At 48.7% G+C, this 9,668-nt stretch overlaps 1 protein-coding gene across 1 annotated transcript; it reads left to right on the plus strand.

Moving 5' to 3' along the window:
* Positions 1 to 1,389: 1,389 nt before the first annotated feature.
* On the plus strand, positions 1,390 to 6,189 carry LOC122929638 (protein ALP1-like). The gene is made up of 3 exons (XM_044283271.1): positions 1,390 to 1,409; positions 3,795 to 3,893; positions 5,283 to 6,189. Exons 2-3 carry the CDS (start codon positions 3,847 to 3,849, stop codon positions 5,896 to 5,898), a joined length of 663 nt encoding a protein of 220 aa, XP_044139206.1. The 5' UTR covers positions 1,390 to 1,409; positions 3,795 to 3,846; the 3' UTR covers positions 5,899 to 6,189.
* Positions 6,190 to 9,668: the final 3,479 nt, after the last annotated feature.

Below are 9,668 nucleotides of genomic sequence, written 5' to 3' on the forward strand. Positions count from 1 at the left end.
TGTGTGCGCGTCTCGCGAGATGACGCGTCAATGCCCCATAAGGTGTAATAATAAAAGATCAAAAAAATCATATGTACCCAAAAATGGTACCAATAAATACATCAACTCTTCCTGCAAAAAAAGAGCCCCTGCACAAAATGATTGGCAGAAAAAATAAATAAATATGAAAATGGAGACAAAAAATTATTTTTCCAAAAATTCGTTATTATGTAAAACTGAAACAAAGAAAGTAGACATATTTGATATCATTACGTCCGTAACAACTTGCTCTATAAAAATAGCACATGATCTACTCTGTCAGATAAATGTTGTAAAAAATAAAAACAGTGCCAAAACAGCCATTATGTTTTGTTACCTTGCCTCACAAAAAACTTAATATGGAGCAATTAAAAATCATATGTACCCCAAAATAGTACCAATAAAACTGGCACCCTATCCCCTAGTTTCCAAAATGGGGTTAACTTTTGGGAGTTTCTACTGTAAGGGTGCATCAGGGGGGCTTCAAATGGGACATGGCATCTAAAAACCAGTTCAGCAAAATCTGCCTTCCAAAAACCATCCTTTTCTTCTGCGCCCTGCTGTGTGCCCTTACATCAGTTTACAACCACATGTGGGGTGTTTATGTAAACCGCAGAATCAAGGTAATAAATATTTTTTTGTTTGGCTGTTAACCCTCAATGTGTTAAAGGGTTCTATCACCTCGTTTTGACATAATTAGCCATCAGACACTAGCGATCCTCCCTCTGAGCCAGCGGGCAAATTCTCGCGCCTGCATTAGGCGCAGGGACTGTCTGAACGCTCCCTGCGCCTGTGCCATCTGTTCCTCGGAGCACTCTGATGTAAACGGCGCAGTGGAGATGTCTGTGCAGGGAGCGATCAGACATTCACTGCGCCTGCACCGAATACAGACATGCATGGCGCAGGCACGAGAATTCGTCCGCTGGCTTAGAGGGAGGATCGCATTCCAGAGGAGATGTAACAGGGTTCCGAAGGTGCACTCGGTCTCCCATTAGCCACAGACCTGCTGCTTAGCTTCAGGAGCGAGGATCTGTGTTTGACCTCATTCCCAGGGCAGCTTTGCTAGATAGGAGGTCCCTGCTCCTAAGTCTGCCTTGAGCGCCGAGCTGATCACTCGGTGCTCGACTGGTTGGTCTGTCGGTCATGTGACGCTGGCCACGTCACATGACCCTCACTCCCCACTATAAATACAGGCAGCCTGCTGGCCACAGGTTGCCTGTTAATTTAGGTTCCACCTGTGATTTTGTCTTTCCTGGCGTACTTACCTCCTGCTGAATTCCTGACGATCCTCTGCCTGCTCCTTGTGTACTTTGCTGCTCTCCTGGTATTCTGACCCCGGCCTCCTCCTGACGATCCTCTGCTGACTCCTTTGGTACTTCACGACTCTCCTGGTATTTATGACCCCAGCTTTTCCTGACAATTCTCTGCTTGCTCCATTTGTACTTTGTATCTTTCCTGGTATTGACTCGGTCCGTTCATGTTCTGTTTGTCTTTCTGTCATCCCTGCACTTAGTTCAAGCTAGGGATTGCCGTCCAGTTGTCCTCTGTCATTAGGACTCGCGAGGCAAGTAGGCAGGGCCAGGGGTAAGGGTGGAGCGCAGTGGTCACTTCCCTCCCCCCTGTGTGTGTGTATGCGACCGTTACAGCGGGCTGGAGGGACGCGCTGGCCGGCATTTTGTGTGAGTAGACCGAGCCTCTAGGTGCTGAAAAGACGCCCCTATAGCACCTAAAGGCGTTTTTTTTTTTTTAGGCAAACGGCTGCACACAAAGGTATTATAATAGCATTGTTTGGTAGAACAGACACTAGCGGATCGCTAGTGTCTGATAGCTAATTATGTCAAAACGAGGTTATAGCATGGGTGCCCGGCAAACTTTCTAGTTGTGGAGTGAGAGGGAGCCCGGAGCAGGTGTGTCCCCAGCAGTAAGTGAGCGGCGTGCACCCCTCTGACTGCAATGAGTGGGAGCTGAAGCGGAGATGGGTGGGAGCGGAGTGGGTGCTGAAGTTGGGGTTCACCTTGCAGCCAGGCTGTTCTTATACTGGAGGGTAGCCATGTGGAGATGGTGACTTGGTTTGCTGAAGTGGGTGACCCCGACCCTCTGATAAAGTGGCAGTGATAGAGGGGCTTTGTGGGGATCTGCACCCCCTGATAGAGAGGCTTTGTGGAGACCACTGCACCCCATGATAGAGGGGCATTGTGGGGACCTGCACCCCATGATAGAGGGGCATTGTGGGGACCTGCACCCCATGATAGAGGGGCATTGTGGGGACCTGCACCCCATGATAGAGGGGCATTGTGGGGACCTGCACCCCATGATAGAGGGGCATTGTGGGGACCTGCACCCCATGATAGAGGGGCATTGTGGGGACCTGCACCCCATGATAGAGGGGCATTGTGGGGACCTGCACCCCATGATAGAGGGGCATTGTGGGGACCTGCACCCCATGATAGAGGGGCATTGTGGGGACCTGCACCCCATGATAGAGGGGCATTGTGGGGACCTGCACCCCATGATAGAGGGGCATTGTGGGGACCTGCACCCCATGATAGAGGGGCATTGTGGGGACCTGCACCCCATGATAGAGGGGCATTGTGGGGACCTGCACCCCATGATAGAGGGGCATTGTGGGGACCTGCACCCCATGATAGAGGGGCATTGTGGGGACCTGCACCCCATGATAGAGGGGCATTGTGGGGACCTGCACCCCATGATAGAGGGGCATTGTGGGGACCTGCACCCCATGATAGAGGGGCATTGTGGGGACCTGCACCCCATGATAGAGGGGCATTGTGGGGACCTGCACCCCATGATAGAGGGGCATTGTGGGGACCTGCACCCCATGATAGAGGGGCATTGTGGGGACCTGCACCCCATGATAGAGGGGCATTGTGGGGACCTGCACCCCATGATAGAGGGGCATTGTGGGGACCTATATTAATATATATATATATATATATATATATATATATATATATATATATATATATATAATTTTTATTTATTTTTTTTGTAGGGATTCGCTCTGGCAGGCAGGCAGGGTAAGCGGACACAGTACAGAGGCAAGAACATGTTAGTAAAGCAAAAGTCAGTGTTTATTCCCACAACAAGGGAAAAAAATAACACAAACACTTGGCAGAGTCCTGGTGTTAATTCACACCACAGAAATTCCTCATGTTTTTTCACACGGCCAAAGTCCACAGAACTCAAAACAAACACGTCACCTGAATATCCACAGCAGGCTTTACGCTGGGTTCAGACCCGAGCGTTTTTGAGATGCGTGTTTTATGCGCAACAAAACACGTTTTTGTCCATAGTCAACGCGCGTAGAACGTGCGTTTGTGTGATTGACAGCAGTGTTGTCCAATGAAAATACAGCCCTGTCTATATGAAAGGTGTCTAATGAGAGAGAAATGGAGGTGATAAATTTCATGTGTGTTGGGAGAGTGGATTGTTTGCGGTCATGGAATTCTCCAGAAGGCGGCAAATTGCGGCAATTGTGTCAGCAATCCTTCTCCGACGTTTGAGGTGTAGGAGAGAGAGCATGCGACGCTTCTGGGTCCATTCTGTCATTGCCAATCGACAGGAAAGGGGACAGTTCTGGGCACTGTACGAGACCCTCTGGGCCCATGAAGACAATTTTTTTTTTTTTCCTACACGCGGATGTCCATCACCAGGTTTGTACATGTACAATAGTTATAGTAGTGGGGTTCCAATTGTGAAGGTACCAGTTGTAGTTTTTTGGTATTGTTAACCCTCACCATTTTCGTTTTCAACAGCTTTGAGCTCCTGGGGTTGTTGGGCACCCGTTTACAACGTCAGGACACCTTTATGCGGGACAGTATACCACCAGCGGAAAGACTGATCATTACTTTGCGGTAAGTAGACTGTAATTGTGGCCTAATAAAGCATTTGCATTGTGTGACTGGATATTAGTGTGGCCTTTGTTATTTTCTACTGGTGGTTGTGATGTTTCAAGTGTTTTTGAGGGGGGGTATTGGATGTGTATGCTTTTTAAATTTGGCATATAGATACCATACATACATAGTTTACCCACATTTTTCCCTACCAAACATTCTCTTTGAAATAAAAGTCCCAAAAAGTTTGCAAATGTTTTTATTTTTGGGAAAAGTAATAACATCTTACAGTTCCTCAAAAAATGTGTAAACTGTGTTTAACACAATCAACATAAGTTTCGTACTTTTTAACTTAAAATTATTCGGTAATTTTCCGATATTAACAATGAAGGTAGAACAGCCCTGATGCACCAAATTATGTATGGTATTTCTCAAAGGTTTTGGTATTGTGGTAATGCAAAATGTGGCTCGGTATCCCGCATGGCCTCTCTCATTCCGCCTGATTGCTGGGCAGGTTGCATTTGAGGGGTGGTGGAGGTGTTGGTGCCCATGCTGGTGGAGGGATAGCTGTATGATTGTGGTTGTGTGTGCCATGTGTTGTGAGGGTGTGGTATGTTAGTTTGTGGGTATGTTTGTGATGTGTGAGTGGTTGGTGGATGTTGTGGTAGATATTGTGGTGCATTGTTGGGCTGTGTGATGTCATAATGTGTAATGAAGCTGTCTAGGGTCCTTGTTATGGCCTCCCTCGCTTCAGTTATGTGACTTCTGTGAACTTGCAGCATTTTTTCCTCCAAACTTAGTAAGAAATGTGCATCACTAGTGAGTTTGGGTGCTGGATGGGCAAGTGCATCCAGGCATGCAATTAGCCGGTCCTTCTGGCGATCGGTTCTTTTCCTTTTTGAACGGTGAGTCCGAATGTTTTCGGGTTCCACGACAGGTGGGGCAGGCTGTGTGGGTGTTTGGAATGTAGGGGTGGGATCGGGTGGAGGAGGACTTAGTGGCCCCGTAGACTCACAGGCCTCACTGTCCCTGGTGACCTCCTCCTCCTCTTCCTCCTCCTGCTGTTGTCTCTTCCACCAGCTACTATCGGTGCTGTGAACATGAAAATATACATAGGTATGTGCAAGATATGAAAGTGAATGCATGTCATACCACACCCTCTCCTGCACGTGTATGCCCTGGACTCACCTACGCATTTCAGTGCATGGTATTAGAAAGGCCATTTCCTCCGCATGGACATAGCTGGACCGTGCACTTGGCGAAGCTCCGCTCCTCTGTTCCTTCTCTTTGCGTCGATGATGAATGAAGGCATCTTTGAGGCTCTTCCACTTGCTTTTTAGTAAGTTTACTAAAATAAAAATTAACATCCATTAATTGTTATATTTTTATTTTTCTCACATTTTTTTTCAGCTATTTAGCTACAGGCCAATCGTTGATCAGTCTTCATTACACCTTCCAGATCGGGAAATCCACAGCCAGTGTGATCGTGAAGGAAACCTGCAGCGCCATTTGGCAGGTCCTTCATGCTGTTGTGATGGGCCAACCAAACAAGGAGGAGTGGATGAAAATTGCGGATACTTTTCAAAAAACCTGCAATTTCCCAAACTGTGTCGGAGCAATTGACGGAAAACACATCCGCGTTCTGAAGCCAATGAGGAGCGGCAGTCAGTTTTATAATTATAAAAAATACTTTTCGGTTGTTCTTTTTGCGGTATGTGATGCAAACTATTGTTTCCGTTATATCGATGTGGGTTCCTATGGCAGCAGCTCTGACTCTGCTGTTTTTGGGCATTCTGACTTTGGTCAAATGCTCAGTAGTAATGCCCTTGACCTTCCCGGGAACACCACACTGCCTGGCACCACTTATCCATCTATGCCTTTTGTTTTTGTTGGTGACGAGGCATTTGCTCTAGGTGAGCACCTTATGAGGCCATACTCCAGCCATAATCTCTCCATTGCGCAACGTGTTTTTAACTATCGCCTGACAAGAGCACGCAGGGTGGTGGAATGCGCATTTGGCATATGAGCCAACAAATGGCGAGCTCTGCACTCTCCCATAAATCTCAAATTGGAGACCGCCATCTCGGTTGTGAAGGCAGCATGTGCTCTTCATAATTTTGGCCGAGAAAGGGATGGCTTCAATTTTGAGGATTCGTTGAGCCATTCCATGGAGTCAGAATCGCAGCGGTGTTCGTGGGACCACACATGGTGCCGCCATTCGGGACCACTTTGCTGCTTATTTTATGTCATCACAGGGGGAGTTACCTTGGCAAATGCAAGCCATTTAAATTTATATTATTTAGTCTTTTGCAGCTGCAAAGATTGTTTCTTTAACTTGTAATATTCCATTTTCTTTGTTTATTGTAATGGCTGAATTAAAAGATTTGAAGAGTGAATTTGTGCCATGCCGTTTTTTCACCTATATCGTGCCCCTTGTAGAAGCCCCAATAGTGCCCACCAATACTCGTCCATTAACAAGGGAAAACAATGTGGGTGGAATTACGGGTCCCATTTATGTGCCCAATACTGGTACTATATAGACATACAATCACCTATAATGTGCCAGTGCTGCAATAGCCCACAAGCACAATAATGTTTCAACGTAGACAATATCCATATCAACTTTATAACACAAATCCGCACCACTAATGTAGGCCAACATTTGAATTTAAAATACATTGCCAGATTGGAACAAGTGCAAATTGAGCATACTGGCCCACTACATTGTGCCAGAATGTTGGTGACGGGGAACCATTGACTGGCCATATACTAGAACAGGGATGGTGAAGCTGCGGCCCTCCAGCTGTAGCAAAACTCCAACTCCATGCATGCTTGGACAGGCTACAGCAAGTAAAATACAGCACAGCATATTGGGAGTTGTAGTTGGACAACAGCTGGAGGGCCGCAGGTAGAGCTGGGTTGGACTATTACATATAGTTTTTACACCAGTGCACACAAAGAGTTTGTTTTTTTACACTCAGAACACACATGTCAATACCTTTGCCTTCTTTCACAGTTTTGGAAAATGTCTTCCACTGTGGCCAGATGCTTTCTCCAATGTCCTCCCATGCCTGCTTCTCCTGTTTTTGTACTTGGCATCTTGGATGTCATACAGGCAGCGTTTTGCCTGCACAAGCCTGATCAGTGTCTCACTATCACACCCTGCTTCCTCCATCTTGGTCAGGCTAGACACTTGCCGATCACTAGGGTGTGGCCTTTTATTGACTGTTGCTATGTGCCAAACGCGCGTTCAGACGCACGTTTTTCTGGTCACAAGCTCACAAAATAACATATTTGCGCGTTCCTATGCAATCCTATGGCTGCAAACGCGCGACAAAACGCCCCAAAGAAGCTCAAGAACTTTTTTGAGTGTAGGGCGTTTTTCAGCGCTGTAAAACGCTCAAGTGTGAACCAGGGCCATAGGGAAGCATTGGTTTTCATGTGTTGAGCGTTTTACAGCGCGTTTGAACACGCTATAAAATGCTCAGGTGTAAACCCAGCCTTAGGGTGCCTGGCTTCCAGCTGGTGGCTCTCATGCAGCTCCCAGAGACACAGAGCCTTCACAGCTCCACTTTTACTTGGGGGAACATACCCAGCTGAGCTGCTGGCTGGGTTTTTAAACCCCATCCCAAAACCTGGCCTAGATGTGGGGAACAGCCACCCACCCTGCTCTTTGGCTGCTCCCAATAAGAACCAGCCCAGATCGGCTTTTCAGCCACACTAAGAATAAACTGTCAGCGAGCACTAGCTGCGGCTGACGCATAAAATAACCGGTTCTTATCTCACCAAGGCCAGGAACCTCGGTGACACGTACCTTCCGTCAATGACGGACCCTTGCCCCTTCCTACATACCTCCCAGACAGTGTACTCGGGACAGGGCATCCGCGTTTCCCTGTAACCGGCCTGCCCTGTGTTCTACTGTGAACTTAAAGTTTTGCAGCGATAAGAACCACCTGGTGACCCGAGCATTCCTCTCTTTGGCGTGGCTCATCCACTTCAGAGGGGAGTGATCGGTCACCAGACGGAATTTCCTCCCCAACAGATAATAGCAGAGAGACTCGAGTGCCCACTTGATGGCCAGGCACTCTCTCTCCACTATACTGTACCGGGTCTCCGCTGGAGTGAGCTTATGGCTGAGGAAGAGAACGGGATGCTCCTCCCCGTTGACTTCCTGAGACAGTACCGCACCGAGGCCTACTTCGGAGGCATCAGTCTGTACCACAAATTCCTTCTTGAAGTCGGGGGTCACCAAAACCGGGGACCCACACAGGGCCGACTTCAAAGCGGAGAAAGCCTCTTCCGCCTGGTCATTCCAGCGGACTATCACGGACTTCCGTCCCTTTAAAAGCCCTGTCAACGGAGCCGCTAAAGTGGCAAAATGGGGAACGAACCTCATGTAATAGCCCACCATTCCCAGGAATGACCTTACTTGTCTAGAGGTGGCAGGTCGGGGCCAATTCCGTATCGCCTCTATTTTGCTCACTTTGGGTTTAATGACTCCACGTCCGATGACATACCCAAGGTATTTAGTCTCCTCTAACCCTATTGCACATTTCTTTGGGTTAGCTGTTAGTCCCGCCTTTTGAAGGGAGTCCACTACAGCCTGTACTTTAGGTAGGTGACTTTCCCAGTCGGTGCTATGGACAACGATATCGTCCAGGTACGCCGAAAAGTATCGACGATGTGGGTGGAGTACAATATCCATTAGCCTTTGAAACGTGGCGGAACGCCATGTAGACCAAAGGGTAATACCTTGTACTGATACAGCCCCTCTGGGGTGACAAAAGCCGTTTTTCTTTGGCAGCCTCTGTCAAGGGTACCTGTCAGCCTGCCAGTACCCTTTGGTGAGGTCCAACACAGAAAAATACCGGGCTTGGCCCAACTTTTCAATAAGCTCATCCACACGGGGCATGGGATACGCGTCAAATTTGGACACCTCATTAACCCCTTAAGGACACAGGGCGTACCGGTACGCCCTATTTCCCGAGTCCTTAAGGACCAAGGGCGTACCGGTACGTCCTGACTTAAAATCGGCATTCCGGCGCCGCGGGGGTTAATCGGAACGGGATTTCGGCTGAAATCATTCAGCCGGCATCCCGTAACAACGCAGGGGGGGGTCATTTGACCCCCCCGTATCGGCGATCGCAGAAAACCGCAGGTCAATTCAGACCTGCGGTTTTCTGCGTTTCCGGTCCATTCGGGTGTCCGGTGACCCGATGAACCGGAAAAAGACTGCGATCGGTGGCGTAATTATACACCACCAATCGCAGTCCGAGGATTTGAGGAGGCGGTGCTGGCCCTGGTGCTGAACACTGCTGTCCAGGGTGCTGATTGGTGCAGGGGAGAGAGGCGCGAGATTCAAACTTCCTGCGCTCCTCTCTCCCCTCCTCTTCCTGTTCTGCACGAGCACCCGGCAGCATCGTCCAGCACCAGCTCCTGTGTCCCCCTAATCGCCATCCATCACCCTCCTGCACCCATCGCCACCCAGGTAGGTTAGGGTCAGTGAGGGAGAGGCATCGTTAGGCAGGGAAAGAAGGGAAAAGTTAGTTAGGAAAAAAAAAAAAAAAAACTTTTAACTTTTACACACAACTTTTTTTTTGATCCATCTATCAGACCCCAGACCCCCCCCTGCCACTTGCCCCCCCCCTACCAGCCCCCCACCACCACCAGCCCCCCCACCCCCTCCACCCATCCCCCCACCACTCCCCCCAACCCCCCCCCCCCCCCCACCACCACCACTAGCCCCCTCACCACCACTTTTTTTTCTGCGTTCGCTGACTGGTCGGCACTTTTTAG

This window comes from Bufo gargarizans, chromosome 2 (genome assembly GCF_014858855.1).
Source record: "Bufo gargarizans isolate SCDJY-AF-19 chromosome 2, ASM1485885v1, whole genome shotgun sequence".
Lineage (NCBI taxonomy): Eukaryota > Metazoa > Chordata > Amphibia > Anura > Bufonidae > Bufo > Bufo gargarizans.

What these genes read in the sequence shown, in the direction of transcription:
- LOC122929638 (XM_044283271.1), top strand. Translation starts at nt 3,847, where the DNA reads ATGCGGGACAGTATACCACCAGCGGAAAGACTGATCATTACTTTGCG. An exon ending in AGACTGATCATTACTTTGCG is followed by an intron (nt 3,894 to 5,282) that starts GTAAGTAGACTG and finishes ATTTTTTTTCAG; the next exon opens with CTATTTAGCTACAGGCCAAT.